The sequence below is a fragment of the Saccostrea cucullata genome, unplaced genomic scaffold (assembly GCF_032062105.1).
Source record: "Saccostrea cucullata isolate Sc308-1 unplaced genomic scaffold, CSIRO_AGI_Scuc_v1 ctg506, whole genome shotgun sequence".
Classification (NCBI taxonomy): domain Eukaryota; kingdom Metazoa; phylum Mollusca; class Bivalvia; order Ostreida; family Ostreidae; genus Saccostrea; species Saccostrea cuccullata.
This window is the reverse complement of record NW_026928892.1, coordinates 210,057-228,062: the sequence shown is the minus strand read 5'-3', so window position 1 is coordinate 228,062 and position 18,006 is coordinate 210,057. Positions and strand designations below refer to the sequence as shown.

Genomic DNA, 18,006 nt, shown 5'->3' with positions numbered 1-18,006 from the left:
GAGAATCTTGTCTATTTTATTCAATTTATATAAATGTAATGGCGTAAGATATTTCACAAGTTCAATTAAATAACAATTGTGAATTAATTAATCATGAATTTTGCTTTAAAACGGCACATTTACGATACTTAGCATTTTGTTCACAAATCGCTTTCTTTTGTACTTTTCTTATTTATAAAGGTAATTTTCCATTATTATATTTAAAGCTGGTGTCAGAAAATAAAATTGTTTACCTACCTACCGACCCAAATTGAGAATTTAGGGTCGGGTTAGGGGAAACAAAGATATTTTTAATTCCGGCCTAAACTGTGTACATAGTTATAATAAGGCAGGGTGCATCATCAAAGTTATGAATTTCAAGCCCCCTGGATGAGTGCATGGTTCTGTTGTTCGTACAGAGTTCTAATGATTGTTTAGTGAAAATACTTTAATTCTTTGAAAATCTCCTCCTCCGCTCCTGGGTATTATGTCGATGATCTGAGTACATTGTTATGATGAGAAAATGTGCCTTTCCCAAAATGATGATTTTGGCCCATGGGTCAGGGTGACAGTGGGAGGGGGTAGGGGGAGCTATAATGATCATGAATTTAAACCAGTAGAGATACAGTCTCAACAGACTCTGTTTTTAATTATTTTATACACAAAATAAATATCTTAAGTTAAAAATTTCAAAATGTTTGGGAATCAGTTTTAGAGTATGTCAAACAAAATGTTCTAACCAAAAATGAATTTATTTAATATCTTAAACTTTTTATCTTCAGATCTGCACAACTTGGACCTCAAGAAATGGGAAGAGGAAGACACTTTTTATCAGGAAACCCACAGCTTCCCTTCAATGATGCAAAAAGTGAGAGACCAACCATATGTAATATTTGTTGGAGTCCCAGGGTCAGGCAAATCGGCTACAGCTCGTCACATTGCACTAAAGCTCAAAAGTGAAAATTACCAGGTTTTGCCCATCAATGACATCAGAAAGATAGAGGATTATTGTGATACCAATAATCCACAGGTTTTTGTTATGGAAGACGCTTTGGGTGTATATGGCCTTCAACAGTCGGAATTGAATATCATTCTCCGATATAAAGACAGAATAATTACACCAATTAATGAAAATTCCAAATTGCTGCTGACATGTAGAGAGATTGTATTTAATGAGGTTTTATGTCACAATGTCTTTTTAGCTGAAGACAACAATGTCATTAAGCTGTGCAATTCTGAGCATGATTTAAATGACCATGACAAGAAACTAATCTTAAAGAAATATGGATTAGATGAAGATTTAATGACCAGTTCAGAGCTTAGGTCTGCATCTCCAATGTTCCCTCTTCTTTGTAAATTGTTTGTGAAAGACCAAAAATTCAGATCTCTGGGTTCAAAGTTTTTCAAGATGCCTGTTCAGTGCTTCCTCGATGAATTGGATAACATGAGATCAGAGAACAAAATAAATTATGCAACACTTATCATATGCATGATGAATGGAGATATGCTCTCAAAAGAAATTCTAAGGGACAAAAACAATGCTCAATTTATGGAAATGAAAAAATTTGTGCTAGAAAGTTGTAAGGTAGAAAGTCACACAGATACATTCAAGTTTATGGATGCATTGTCTGCAATGAAAGGTACTTACACAAAAGAGAGTGGTGCAGAGTACTCATTTATTCATGATTACATTTATGAAATCTGTGCATTTCATTATGGTCAACAGTTTCTGGACCAAATTTTACGTTATATGGACAGTTGTTACATAGCAAACTATGTAATAGCAAAGAATGTTAAAGCAAGTACAAGAAATGCAGGTGAGGATACCTATGATTTGTATCTGAGGTTAAATGAAGATCAGTATCCTATGTTTGCAGAGAGGCTCTACAGAGACATACAGGAACTGAAGCTGTACGATGTCTTCATGAACGATTCTTTGAAACATCCACAAGTAATAAAGGCATTCATTGATGTATTGCAAAAAAAACCTTACTCTGATATCAAATCTTTATTCCTCTCGAAACAAGAAAGTGGCCTACACTTAGTACGTCAAGGGTATCATTTGATAACAGAAAGTCAGAAGCAGTCAAATGTGAGGAGTGAACTGAAAAGACTTGAGGTTTTGATGGATGAGAACTTGCATTATAAAACAAACATGATCAGTATAAGAGTTATCAGTTGGGTTATTATGTATGGACATTGTCAGATCTTGCAGCAAATTGTACAGCAAACAGAAAATCATGGTGAAACTAAAAGAGAACTATTTATGGAAAATCAAGATTCTAGACATCCACATTATGAAAACATAATCAGTGAAATGAAACAAAGGTCAAATACTACAGATTTATCAATGTATTGCAAGTATATAGAGCAGACCAGGTTACTTGTATTGGCTTGTTACAGTGGTGATGTGGACACTGTGAAGACAATTCTTCCTCACATGGATAGGGAGTCCATAGACAGTATATGCCTGAGTAATATTCATACACCACTGATAGTTGCTTGTCAAAGTGGAGTTGTACAAGTTGTGGAAGAGCTTATTAATGCTGGAGCACATGTCGAACAGCAAGATTTACAAGGGAATACACCACTGGTAACTGCATGTAAATGTGGACATGAGGATGTGATGGAAAAACTACTCAGTGTAGGGGCAGATATTAATCATCCTGATGGAAGAGGAAGAAGACCACTTGTAGTTGCTTGTCAGGATGGACACTTGATGATGGTTAAGAAGCTTGTCAACTTAAATGCTGATGTAAATTTAAAATATGGAGATAGGAATCCATTATTGGTATGCTGTAATGAATTTGTAAAGGAAATGGTGACTTTTAAAAATGAACAATGGCTATGGAAGACGACCCCAATGCAGGAAAATGATAGATACACACCATTGGTAGCAGCGTCTGAAGGTGGGTACTTGAGTTTGGTGAATGTCTTGGTGAAAGCTGGCGGTGAGGTCAATTTACAAGATGGAGCGGGGAATACACCATTGGTGACTGCCTGCAAAAATGGTCATCTGAGTGTTGTGGAAGAGCTCGTGAAGTTGGGTGCTGATGTCAATCTGAGTGATGGGATGGGAGATATAGCATTAGTATCAGCATGCAATGATGGAAATCTGAAAATGTGTAATTTGTTACTGAACATTGGAGCTGATGTCAATAAAAAAAATAAGCGGATGAAAACACCACTGGTAGCTGCGTTAGAACAAAATTCTCAGTCATGGGTACAGAGTTTGATGAAACATCTTCATTTTGGTGGACTGGTCAACCTCCATGCAACAGTACTGCATTTTGCATACAAAATAAACAGACAAGATTTAGTGAATGCATTGTTGAAATTTGAGGACAGAATTGATTTAAATTTAAACCTATTTAACACTCTGGTTTTCATTAGACATGCCAGTGTAAAAATGGATAGCAAAGATGATGTTGTAATCTCAAAGAGGAATGCCTGGTGGATGGTAACAAAATTATGGACATTAATCAGAACATTGGACAGTGATGGACTCAGTAATCTTTTGCAGGGTGGTCTGGATGTAAATCTGCAGATACATGATGACAAGAACAGCTATATTGAAGCAAGACCATTGCTGCACATACTCCTGAATGAGAGAGGCTTATTAATTGTTGAAAGAGTAGAGAAAGTAAGGATCCTACTCCAGGCAGGGGCAGATGTGAATGTAAGGGCAATTTTTCGAGAAGATGACAATATCATTTTTTCAACAACATTTGATATATTCTTCAGATGGCACAGCAAGCAAAAGAATTACCCTTATTATAAATTAGACTGGAAAAGTGGTGTTTCTGCTTTAAGGAGATCAGGAAGAATCTTTAATGAGTACAGCAATTTCGCAGATGAATTTGGCCACCTTTTCTTTGAAAAAAGAGATGAGTACAAGAGCATAATTCATGAAATTAAGAAGCATGTTAGAAGATACTCTATATAAGACTGATATGTATGTAAATGTTAAAGCACAGGAAGAAGTAGTATTGATTTTTTAAGCTTCAGCCATGAAATAGTGAAATTTTCTAATATTGCCTTGTTTTCTGGTCCTCTTTTTTCGATGCTGGTAAAAATTAGCCAATTTTTGGTAGAAATATTTTTATAATTTTCAAGTCAGAGTTCCATACTTTCATTTTCATGAAAATTAGACCATTTTTGAAAAATTGTTTGTCCTCTCCCGACCGACTAGCTAGAAATGACCTATTCAACACTTTTTTAAAATACTGTAATGGCCTGGGGTAGAATTCAATTAATTAGTTTATTTTTTTACGATTTAATAGTGTCAACATTTATTGGGAATATTATCTGGGTGGATTTTATTATGCATGAACTACACTACTACATTTCAGTCCTTTGATTTTTTACTCAACGATTTATTGTCTATTTTTAGCACATTTGACATACTTGTTGTTTGGATTTATACAGGAAATCCTATTTTATGAATTCATGTGCATACCTTCAGAATATATTTGCATGTTGCTGTATTTTACTTGATTATTTATGAGTCAAATAAGCGCTTGACATTGGCGATTGCCATAATTGCACACGATTGTTGGAGTCATGGAAATTGTTTACATCCCGCCGACATCTTATATTTGTATTAGCCAGAGTTTCGTATTTGAGCAAGTTGTATTTTGTTATGCAATTCAATGTTATAATTGCTTGTGAATATCCACAGAATTAATGTTTGAATATGTTTTACTAAGATTTATCATGGGATTTTACTTTAAACGGGATTTAATGGTAGTTACACATTTTTACCATGACAGGCATGCGCGGATCAGGACCCCCCCCCCCCCCCCCTGGAATTTACCAGGTTAAAAAATATCCATTCTTGGGGATAGCTCCGAAAAGCGCCAGTTGAATGTTCGTGCCGTTGAATCAAACGCGAGAGCAAAATGGCCATTTGACGAGCAGAAACCTGAAAAAGAAGGAAACAATGAAATTAATTCCACCCTTTGGAGTCTCATTACGAGATTAGATCGCTTAGAACACAGCTCAAATAGGAACAATAGGCCCTAGCCAGCACACAGAAACTGCTATATATGCGATTCTCCAAATCACTTCATGAGAGCTTGCCCTCACAGGCTCCAGGCATACCAAAACCAATATCAACAAAAATTTAACCAAACCACTGTACCAAGCCAAAGCCGAAATTAGACTTGAGTGGAAGATTTAACCTATGATTGATACTGGATGCAGATATATTTTTTTTATTTTTGTATTTTGGTGCTGGTGGAGGGAGGTACGGATGTGCACGGTCTATGGCCCGCATCAGTAGGTGGAGGGAGGGGATGGATGGTGCACCATCTATGGCCCACGCCTCTGATGTAGGGAGGTGATGGACGCGTGCAATCTATGGCCCTTACCAGAGGTAGGCACTGAGATGTACCTGGCCAGTGCACCTCACAGGTGTAACCAGTTGATGATTTAAGTTTACCTGCATCCAGATATTTCAACGAATATAAATGTAAGTTGATTGCTGTAGTTGTTCTTGTTATCTATTAATACTTAGCTGTTGTGACATCAAATCCTTCCCTGTATAGAATCTCAGATCCTCCACTCATCAATCATAATCATTTCTGCAGTCCACAACTCTTGTACCTAGCCAAATCCTTTGATAGACGAAAAAACTTCCAAAGCCTGTACATCCATTGATAACACAGTCCTCCTGCCATACCGCCTCACTACCCCATGTTCCAGAGGTTCCCTCAACTCCTGCCATCTTTTCGACAGCCCCGACCATCCCATGGACCTCCAACACCGCAACATTTCCACACACCATATCTAGACCTGCACCATGTCCACTCCTAACACTTTCTCCCCTCCAACCATAGGTCCACTAGCCACTAGAGCCTGGACACATCCTGGCCCAGGGATGTATGCTACTTCCACCAGAAATGTTTCTGTGCCATGCCAACCAAAGGAATCAGGTCCATTTCCACAGGTGGAATTTGCAGCCCTCACTCTAGGGAGAAGCCAGACAGATGGATGTGGCATGAGGCATTCCGGCCTCTTGGATGGATTTAATATTTGGCCTTGCCTAAAGCGCTTACTTCGTCTCCAGGGAAGTTGAATGTGCCCCATCTTCAGAGTCGAGTATGTCCTGGCAGGTGCCTTGGGGACATGGCTGCATGGTACACATGTACTTGCTGAGAAAGGAGGATGGAATAGTGGTGGACTTCCTGGAGTGTGGAAGCAGCCAGTGGAAGAGACGTGACGATTTCACCTACAAGTGTAGATTATTGACAATGCTGGAATTCCTCTAAGTTAAAGTGACTAAATCAGAAAGAAAATTAACATTTATTAACTATTAGTACAGACACATATTAAAAATTTATATGTGTGTTTTCCTATATTGTGCAGAAATTCTTATATTCAGGATAATTCAGGAGAATTAAGAGTTTCGGTTGAGGGAAGTGTGATGGCCTGGGGTAAAATTCAATTAATTAGTTTATTTTTTTACGATTTAATAGTGTCAACATTTATTGGGAATATTATCTGGGTGGATTTTATTATGCATGAACTACACTACTACATTTCAGTCCTTTGATTTTTTACTCAACGATTTATTGTCTATTTTTAGCACATTTGACATACTTGTTGTTTGGATTTATACAGGAAATCCTATATTTTATGAATTCATGTGCATACCTTCAGAATATATTTGCATGTTGCTGTATTTTACTTGATTATTTATGAGTCAAATAAGCGCTTGACATTGGCGATTGCCATAATTGCACACGATTGTTGGAGTCATGGAAGTTGTTTACATCCGCCGACATCTTATATTTGTATTAGCCAGAGTTTCGTATTTGAGCAAGTTGTATTTTGTTATGCAATTCGATGTTATAATTGCTTGTGAATATCCAAAGAATTAATGTTTGAATATGTTTTACTAAGATTTATCATGGGATTTTACTTTAAACGGGATTTAATGGTAGTTGCACATTTTTACCATGACAGGGCTAATTGAATATCGTCCGGACAGATAAATTGCACCAGCAGCACATAGCAGTTTAAGCTAAATACTAGGTGAGACAACTGTTAATTATCTCCCAACACACTGGACACCTGATGTTTTATTTTTAGAGCTTTTAAATGCCAAATCAACTTTATTGCCATTTTTATCCTTGAAGGTATGGGACTTCCGGCTCCGGGACATGGGACTTCCGGTTCCGGTAGAATGGACGCGCAAAAAGAATTAAAAGACCTTATTTAGTGAATTTGCAGTGGTTTAGAGTATAAATTAGATGTGTGTTGTGATTAGGGAACATCTAAATTGAGTATATAACTCACAGCCACCATCCTTGGAAATTTTTTTAGAGGTACGTCAAATGAGTTAAGGAAATCCTTTGTGACATTTTGGCGCAAAATTTATAAATAGAAAATGCCAAATAACACAAATAAAGACGATGCAGAAGAAGTAAAGAAACAAAGATCATCTTCCTCATCAGCAAATAAAGGTAAAGGATCTAAGAAAGGAAAGGAAAACTGGAAATGTGAAGTGTGCACACAGATATTCATGAGAGATGATGACAAAGTGGTACAATGTGAGTACTGTAACAAATATTATTGCACTACGTGTCTGAAACTCTCTGATAAGGGGTATGGCAGCTTTAACAACCCAGCGCTGCACTGGTTCTCTCCGAATTGTGTAACGAAAGTGTTGAAAAATTTACGGGTAGATCAAGAAATTGAAGCAAGATGCAAGACATTTTCAAAATTATGGAGGATCGAATGATGAAAATAGAGACAGATATGCAGGAGAAACCCAGCGTTTCTAAAGTGGAGAGCATGATTGCTGAAGCTTTATCTTCCCAGGAACATACAGAAAGGACAAGCAAAAGTAGTGAAGCCATCGAGGAGTCAATAAATAGTAAGGTTACTGAGCTAAGAGACAGTGCATTGAGAGAAAAAAAACCTTATCATATATGGCATAGAGGAGTCTGAGGGGAAAGAAGCTTTTGAAAGAAAAGAATTTGATACAAATGTATTGATTGATTTATTCAAGGCCATTGAAGTAGATCCAGACAGTATAAAGAATGTGGTTCGTCATGGGAAAAAGAAGACACCAGAGGATAGTGAGTTATCAGGGTAACATTCTTAGCAAGACCAGTCAAGGTAACATTGATGAATGTTGAGAGCAAACAACACGTCATGAGAAATCTGTCGAAGCTACAAAATATCCCAGCGCAAAGTAGGCTTAGAAAACTGAGTGTTACACATGACATGTCAAAAGCTGAGAGGGACTAGAACAGGGAAAAGGTGCTGGAAGCAAAAGCTTTAAACGAAAAGGAAAAATCGGGGAAAGTGAAGTTCATCGTAAAAGGTCCACCATGGGAGAGAAAGATTGTGAAAATCAGAATAAAGCAGAGAGACTAAAAGACAAAGTAAATGCTAATGTAAATAGCTGTGTAAATACGTTAAAAAGACCCGTTGGTCAAGATTTTAAAGGGACAAGGGAAAATCTGAAGTGTATTTATACAAATGCCGATGGTATTTTAAACAAGTTGGACGAATTCAAGAATAGGTTCCTAACAGTAAGTGAATTACCAGATATTATTTCAGTGACTGAAGTTTTACCTAAAAACATGAGATATTCTGTCAACAAAGCAGAACTGGATTTGTCGGACTATGAACTATTTCCTGGAAATTTTCCTACAGGAGCAAAACGTGGAACTATAATTTACGCAAAGAAAAACCTGAATGCTGTTGAAATACACTTGGACTCTGACTTTAGTGAATGTACCTGGATAAAGATCAACATGGATGGAAATGACAAATTATTAATAGGATGTATTTACAAAAGCCCATCTTCATCGGAACTCGATATGAAGGCATTGAATGAACTAGTAGGCAAAGTCTGTGACCTCAAATTTTCACATCTCCTTATTTTGGGAGATTTTAACTTTCCAAACATCGATTGGTCTTCATGGAGTACAAGAGATGACAACTCTGCAGAATTTCTGGAATGTATTATAGACAATTACCTGCATCGGGTGATAAATAAAAATACCCGACACAGACATGGTCAGGACAGCTCGTTGTTGGACCTTATATTTAGTGAACGATTGTAACAACATTGGTGATATAGAATACTCAGACCCATTAGGATCTTGTGACAACAGTGTGATAACATTCAAATATAGTTGCTACTTCAAGTATGAAAATACCAACTGTGAGAGATTGAACTATTAAAAAGCAGACTATGATGGAATGCGCAAAGAGTTAGACATCGATTGGGATTATATTATGGAAGGTGAGGATGTAAACACTATGCTGGAAAAATTTATGAGCAGATTTGATAACGCAGTAAAAAAGTTTATACCCAATAGCAGACCAAGAAACACAAAGGGAAACATTCCACCGAGCAAAAATACAGTTAGGAGCATAAAAAGAAAACATCGACTATGGGAAAGATATATGGAAGACCGAAGCAAAGAAAAGCATAGAGAATATTGTAAAGCCCGAAATAAAGTCAAAAGATTAACCCGCAAAGAAAGGAAGGAGAAAGAGAGACAAGTAGCAGAATCAGCAAAGACTAACAATAAAAACTTCTGGAAGTATGTTAACTCCAAAAGGAAGAGCAAAAGCGGTGTTTCAGAATTGCACGAAAAAACATCCGAAGGGACATTTGTGGCTAGTAAGGATCAGGACAAGGCAGAGGTGTTGGCGAACTTTTTAGTAGTGTTTTTACAGAAGAAGATGTGAACTCTTTACCACTAGTTGATATACTAGTAATTGAAAACACAAGGTCTAATGATGATGAGCCGATTACTCAGGAAGAGGTGAAGAAATTACTTCAGGATCTAAACACTACTAAGTCCCCAGGACCAGATAAGGCACACCCAAAAGTTCTATATGAATTGAAAGCAGTAATTGATAGACCTTTGTATTTGATCTATAAGAAATCACTAGAGACAGGAGAAGTACCAGATAGCTGGAAAGTAGCTATAATTACAGCACTATTTAAGAAAGGTGACAAGAAGTCGGCATCAAACTACAGACCTGTCAGCTTAACAAGTATACTATGCAAGATGATGGTGAAGATTATTAGGAAGAGATTAATCAAGCATATGGACAGCTTAGATTTATTTAGTGACAAGCAATTTGGGTTCCTGAGTGGGAGATCAACAACCTTACAATTAATTACAGTACTCGATAAATGGACTGAAATCCTGGATAGAGGAGGCGTTTTAAATGCAGGTTATATGGATTTTATGAAAGCATTTGATAAGGTTCCACATGTTAGACTTCTGACAAAAATGAGAGCTTATGGGATATGTGAAAAACTATGTACATTGATTGAACAGTTCCTTAGGGGACGAAAGCAGTGTGTACAAGTAAATGGAAATAAATCGAAATGACACAAAGTCACAAGTGGAATTCCACAAGGATATGTGCTCGGGCCTGTACTGTTTGTGATTTTTATGCCCCGCCATGAATATGGCCGGGGCATATAGTGTTTGTCATGTCCGTCTTCCGTCCTTCCGTCCTTCCGTCTTCCGTCACACTTTGCGTTTAGCTCTGTTCAAAGCTAAGTTTAAAAGAAACTATCCAAGATATTTTCATCAAACCTCATCTGCTGATAGATATTGATGAGAGCTATGGTTCCTCTAGGGATGAACACTACCAGACTTGCTTCGGATGCTGGATGTGACCGACATTTTCCAGACAAGTGACCAGGTTAAAGTTTTAGGAGTAGGTCCATTCCTAAGGAACTATAAGCCCTACTTGGACCAAACTTGCATGGATGATGCATTTAGAGATGGACACTACCAGACTTGCTTCGGATGCTGGATGTGACCTACATTTTCCAGATGAGTGACCAGGTTAAAGTTTTTAGAGCAGGTCCAATCGTAAGGAACTATAAGCCCTACTTGGACCAAACTTGCATGGATGATGCATTTAAGGATGGACACTACCAGACTTGCTTCGGATGCTGGATCTGACCTATATTTTCATTCCTAAGTAACTATAAGCCCTACCTGAACCAAACTTGCATGGATGGTGCATCTAGGGATGGACACCACCAAACTTGCTTCGGATGCTGGATCTGACCTATATTTTCATTCCCAAGTAACTATAAGCCCTACCTGAACCAAACTTTCATGGATGATGCATCTAGGGATGGACACTACCAGACTTGCTTCGGATGCTGGATCTGACCTATATTGACATTCCCAAGTAACTATAAGCCCTACCTGAACCAAACTTACATGAATGATGCATCTAGGGATGGACACTACCAGACTTGCTTCGGATGCTGGATCTGACCTATATTTTCATTCCTAAGTAACTATAAGCCCTACCTGAACCAAACTTGCATTGATGGTGCATCTAGGGATGGACACCACCAAACTTGCTTCGGATGCTGGATCTGACCTATATTTTCATTCCCAAGTAACTATAAGCCCTACCTGAACCAAACTTTCATGGATGATGCATCTAGGGATGGACACTACCAGACTTGCTTCGGATGCTGGATCTGACCTATATTGACATTCCCAAGTAACTATAAGCCCTACCTGAACCAAACTTACATGAATGATGCATCTAGGGATGGACACTACCAGACTTGCTTCGGATGCTGGATCTGACCTATATTTTCATTCCCAAGTAACTATAAGCCCTACCTGAACCAAACTTGCATGGATGATGCATCTAGGGATGGACACTACCAGACTTGCTTCGGATGCTGGATCTGACCTATATTTTCATTCCCAAGTAACTATAAGCCCTACCTGAATCAAACTTACATGGATGATGCATCTAGGGATGGACACTACCAGACTTGCTTCAGATGCTGGATCTGACCCATATTTTCATTCCTTAGTAACTATAAGTCCTACCTGAACCAAACTTTCATGGATGATGCATCTAGGGATGGACACTACCAGACTTGCTTCGGATGCTGGATCTGACCTATATTTTCATTCCTTAGTAACTAAAAGGCTTACCTGAACCAAACTTGCATGGATGATGCATCTAGGGATGGACACTACCAGACTTGCTTCGGATGCTGGATCTGACCTATATTTTTTTCCCAAGTAACTATAAGCCCTACATGAACCAAACTTACATGGATGATGCATCTAGGGATTGACACTACCAGACTTGCTTCGGATCCTGGATCTGACCTATATTGTCATTCCCAAGTAACTATAAGCCCTACCTGAACCAAACTTACATGGATGATGCATCTAGGGATGGACACGACTAGACTTGCTTCGGATGCTGGATCTGACATATATTTTCATTCCCAAGTAACTATAAGCCCTACCTGAACCTAACTTTCATGGATGATGCATCTAGGGATGGACACTACTAGACTTGCTTCGGATGCTGGATCTGACCTATATTTTCCAAACAAGCAATTCAGCTGCATCACTATTCTGGATATTTGATCAAGTTTTATATACATAAAAATTTTCATGTTGCTTTACTAATATATCCTCGGCGGGGCATTCATGTCCTATGGACATATTTCTAGTTATAAATGACTTACCAGAGTGTGTTGAGTCAAATGTATTCCTCTTTGCAGACGACACGAAAATATTCAAAGAAATTACAGATGAAAACGATACTAAAATAGTACAATCTGACCTGGACAAACTTTTCATGTGGAGCAAAACTTGGCTTTTAAAATTTCACCCTGACAAATGCAAAGTAATTCAAATACACAACAGTAACAAAACGTGTGACAGTATCCAGTATAGTATGAGAAAATATGAAGGAGGTGACACAGCACTAGAGAATGTGGAGAGTGAAAAAGATATTGGAGTAACAATTGATAGCAATCTCAGCTTTGACAAGGATATACAAACGCAAGTCAACAAAGCCAACCAGATTTGTGGCCTAATAAGAAGAGCATTTATTCATCTTGATATTAAATCATTCTGTTTATTATTCAAAGCTTTTGTGAGACCACATATTGAATATGCGAGTAGTGTAAGGTCACCATACAAAAAGAAGGACATTGAAACCATAGAGAATGTACAAAGAAGAGCTACTAGAATACTGTCACAACTGAAAGATCAAAATTATGAAGAACGACTAAAGACTCTTAAATTACCAACATAGAAATACCGGCGTATGAGAGGAGACATGATAGAAACATTTAAAAATAAAATAATCCATTGAGTTTATGATAAAAGAGTTACATCTACATTATTTCAATTAAGTGAAACGTATATTACTAGAGAGAATAGTTTTAAACTAGTGAAACATAGATGTAATAGAGACGTTCGAAAATACAGCTTCACCAACAGAGTCGTGGAAACTGTGGAATAGCCTGCCAGACAATGTAGTGATAGCAAAAAATGTACACCAATTTGAAAATAGACTGGATAAATATTGGGAACACCACCCTCTAAAGTATGATTATACCCAAGAACATGGACCGTATACCGGAAAAAGACAAGTTATATATCATCAAGAGAAAGTAGAGCTGCCTATAGAGCACCAAGAAGAGCTGCGGGCAGAATCAACTTAAGGTAACATAAGGTAAAGTAAGGTTGACACTATGGACCAAAATGAATATTAATTATCTATATTTATCCAAAATAGATGTGTATTTATCTACTGTTATTTCCTGTTGAATGACTAATTATTAAACCAATTATTAAACTGATACCAAGCCTTGTCCTTACTGAGAAATAGAAGCAAGAAATACTCGCAGTAAGGAGTAACCTTGAGAAGTGTTGTGTAATTACTTTGTATAGTCCCCATTCCAGGATGGCCATCCGTGGGGAGCTTACAATACTTTCCAGACCATAATTTTATTCCTGGCGTTTTTCCTGTCTGCTAATTTAAAAATATTCTGGAAGTAAAGATTTTTGCACTTACGTACCGAATATGATGTAATTGTATACAATTGTGATATGTTGCTTTGATCTCTATGTTGTTTAATATGAATAAATAATATCTAAAGGCACGTTAAATAAAGAGAAAGAAATTAATTATAGACACCGTGTTTAATCAATATTGGAAAATTATTTGGTCAAAAGCACTTTGATGTATATATATATATATATATATATATATATATATATATATATATATATATATATATATATATATATATATATATATATATATATACTAGTTCTCAAAAATTGGTATAATGATGTTTTAGCTTTTTACTGACATTATCAATGTTTTTTTTTTTTGTTGGAGATCAAATCTTCCAACATTCCACCGTAAGTCTCCCAACATTTCACCGGAAGTCTCATGGGTACCGATTGCACTCCATTATCTAAAGACTTATTATTGTATTTGCATGAATTATCAAATTTCAATATTTTTATTCCTTTTAAATTCGATATATCCATTTGAACTTGACATAAAAGATATTGTGTATTTTAGATGAGCTGATATTTAATTCTGTGAGTTAAAATCCCATTAATCAGATACCACTAGTCTATCTAAGGAGGAGATTCTTCAAGAAATAATAGTATATTTTTGAAATATATATATATAAATATATATATATATATATATATATATATATATATATATATATATATATATATATATATATATATATATATAGTTTGAAATAATATATCACAATCATCAAATCGAGAAACCCCGAATATTATTAAATAGTTATAATGCATATAGTTTTAAATATTTTTAAGCACAATAAATCGAATTCGAATAACAATACCTTAACTGAAGTTATACAATTCAGAACGCGGGTTCCAATAATGACGATGTCTTACCAAATCTCTTTCTTAATACAATTTATGTTTTTTCAGTCTTTATTTCTATCTATGGAAATCTTTTTTTTTCCAGACATGTACTTGAACAGGTGTTTTGACTGTGTGTATGCCTTTATTATCTATGTTGTTACCAAGTCGGGATACAAGTATAGCAAATCTACCAAGCGTTTTTGTCATCATGGTCATTACAACAGAAATATGTCTTTCTTTTGTTAACATGCAGACCCTTTTCCTATGACATATAGTATTTTGCCTATAGGAGTTATTCCTCTTACCCGCCATCTTGTAGGACAAAGTGGTGAATTACCTCTTTGAGCAAGCAATTTTAAACACACTTGCAAGAATTATATGGGAAAATATAAACAATCTTAAAATTATGAATATTTAACAGAGACTTTTACAAATGTATTATTCATAAGAAATATACACGTAGTAAAAGTGTTATCTTTACAAACATGTCCCGACTTTCGATGTCTATATTTTTGTTCAATAATAAAATATTTATAAAATTACAACTGTATTTCACAGCCCATTTTCTTGCAATATCACTGTGATATAAACATTATAAAATAAAGCCATTATAAATTTTATTCCATTGAAGTTTTGATAACATTTTCATAAATAAGTTTGTGAGGTTTTTGTCCTCCGAAAGCAATCTATGGATTTTTATAAACTAAACAAAACAAACAGAAGATCTCCGAAATCATCAATATTAGTGCATAAGATTTTTGAAAAAAAAGCACTCATAAAACCATCTTTCTAGGAAACAGACTTTTTCATTAAAAGTGTCCAGATATATGTCATAAAGGACTTCAGAGACTAAATGAGGATGCATGCAGACTGAAAATACTGCGACTTTTTAGAATACATAGAAATGACGTTAACCGCTGCTGATGTTCTAACTTAAAAAAAAACTGTCTTAAACCCAGTAGATTACTTTCTACCATTTAATGCATCTTCTCTTACTGCATTTATGTAATAAGAACGAGGGCGCTTTTGATTGGTATTCGGCAGGAATCTGGGCGTAATTGAAAAGTGAAAATTTTATTGACATGTCACATGAAATTTTAACATTCATTTTATTTATCGAGTTCCTGTGCGACAGAAGCGTAAAATATTGTCCTGAAATTGTGCGTTGATTTCCTAAAAAATAACTTGAAAATTGGCCAGATCAGGTATTCGGTACAAAATTGTACATTTTGAAACATGTTTTTCTAAAAATTTTCTATCTCTGGGTCTTCTCTCCATGATTTTGAAACATTATTTGTGTGTATCTAATTCAAAGAAACAAACACACATTTTTTAAAAAATGGAGAGAAGACCCAGAGACCACGAAAAATGAACTTTCCCCAAAAAAATCCAAATGTGTGAATGTGGTGCGTCTTTGTCCTTTTAAAGTCACCGGTATATATATATGTAGCGGTGATAGCTCAGTAAGTTGGATAACCTGTGCAGTGCACTTGATGCGAAAAGTTTTTGGTTCGAGCCTGGAATGGGGCGGGTTTTTTTTTCATGCAAACAACCATTTATTTTGTTAGTTTTGTTTCATCTGCTGATGTATTAAAATTTTGATTTATATAAATTTTGGTTCAGTTTGGTTCTCGAGCGAAATCAATTCCGATCTTCTATTCTATAATGTACTGTGACATGTACACGTATCAAGCGTCTATGCATATTTTAGGTGTTGATTTTTTGAAACATTACTATGTTTTAGTACCCCTAGGAAAAACGGACATAAATGTTTCAATCTCACAAGGTCTTTCAAACTAAATAAAAAAAAAACCCTTTGGAATTGTTTGTAAAGTCTGACCAGCTACGTAACCAGCCAACCAAATCATGGACATTTAAACCATAAATGTTTCGTACAAATGATTCCTGTAGATCACACGCCAAATGCGCCCATCTTCTTTCTGACTTAACGTTCTATTTTTTAAGATTACCAGGCATTTCTTCCCAAATTTTCAAAAGCCATGGTATACTATAGTAGACAAGCATGGTTGGGAAAAAAATGCTACAACCCATACAATTTTCTTTGTTATTTAGAAATGAGATGTCGATGAGTTATCATATTCATAAAACAAATAAGCATATAAAAATAGGATATATAAGTAATTAATAATTTGAAATAACTTGAATAAGAGAAAGGAAATTTTAAAAAAGGGGGAGAGCTTTAATTAAAACATGACTTTTTGTATTATAGTGCAGAGTCAACGTTTGGTACAATCGATGATCAAAATGACTAATTTAGAATCATCTTGAAAAACCTTTTGATCCTTCTACAAAGCACGAGATTTTTAACTGTATTTACATTGTTTCTTCTTATTTCATATCAAGATAAAAATGTGTATGATAAATGAAGGTGTACAAAGCATATTCTTTTGTGTTTATAGGTGACCAATAGTCAATACCAACCATTAAAAACTAATTAACTTTCACCAATACGTATTTTCTTTTGGTTAATAGAGAGACGTGTGCATATTATTTCACTATTTAAAAAAAACTGTTGTTATACAAGTCGTTGTTTGAAATTTGTCGATTGCTGTTTGTTTTTGTTTGGTTTTTGTTTGTTTGTTTGTTTGTTTGTTTGTTTGTTTGTTTTTTTTTTTTTGTTTTTTTTTTTTTTTACATTTTTGACTCTTTCCCTATCAAATCACCCGGACAATAAAAAAATAACATGAAGTACAGTGTATTATAATAAGATTACTAGATTGAAAATCAATTATCTGCAAATGGAGGACAAAATCTCTTTCCAGGAAGAAGTGAACCAGATATATTGGTGCACATTTTTTAAAAAAAATAGGACAGAAGACTTCCCAAAATATGAATTCAATGCTTACATTAACATATTATAAATTTTCCTCTACAAAAATGTTATTTCGGTTATCTTTAATTAATGTGAATTTAGCGCCCTTCAAATATGGTATGCTTTATAGACGTAAGAGGCGTTTGTGACGTCGTAAAGTTAAATAACGCATACGAACATTGCGTGGAAAAAAGTGTCATAATTTTCAAATGCACATTTGTGGTATTTTTTCGTTAATTCAACACGGTTACTTTTTTAAAATTTAATTGTGTCAAACATTGTACATTTTGGTGATCATAAAGTATTGAAAATGCATATATAGTTCCTATATTGTGTATTCGAACACGCGATGACAAGGTTTCGCGTGTGTTATAGGAATTTGAACGTCATGGATTTCATAAAGAAAATTATACTGAATATAAATATACGGTTATAGATACGCATTGCCTGTCAGTAGTGTTATATGAAGGGAAAAAAATTGCAATTGTAAAT

At 35.6% G+C, this 18,006-nt stretch overlaps 2 protein-coding genes across 2 annotated transcripts in view; both read left to right on the top strand.

Annotated features, from left to right (window-relative positions):
- Window positions 1-18,006, top strand: part of LOC134279072 (uncharacterized) — a 177,567-nt gene that overhangs the window by 10,554 nt on the left and 149,007 nt on the right. The gene's annotated exons all lie outside the window — the stretch shown is intronic.
- On the top strand, window positions 725-3,925 carry LOC134279078 (uncharacterized). The gene has a single exon (XM_062761419.1). The coding sequence runs from the start codon at window positions 725-727 to the stop codon at window positions 3,923-3,925; it is 3,201 nt and encodes a 1,066-aa protein (XP_062617403.1).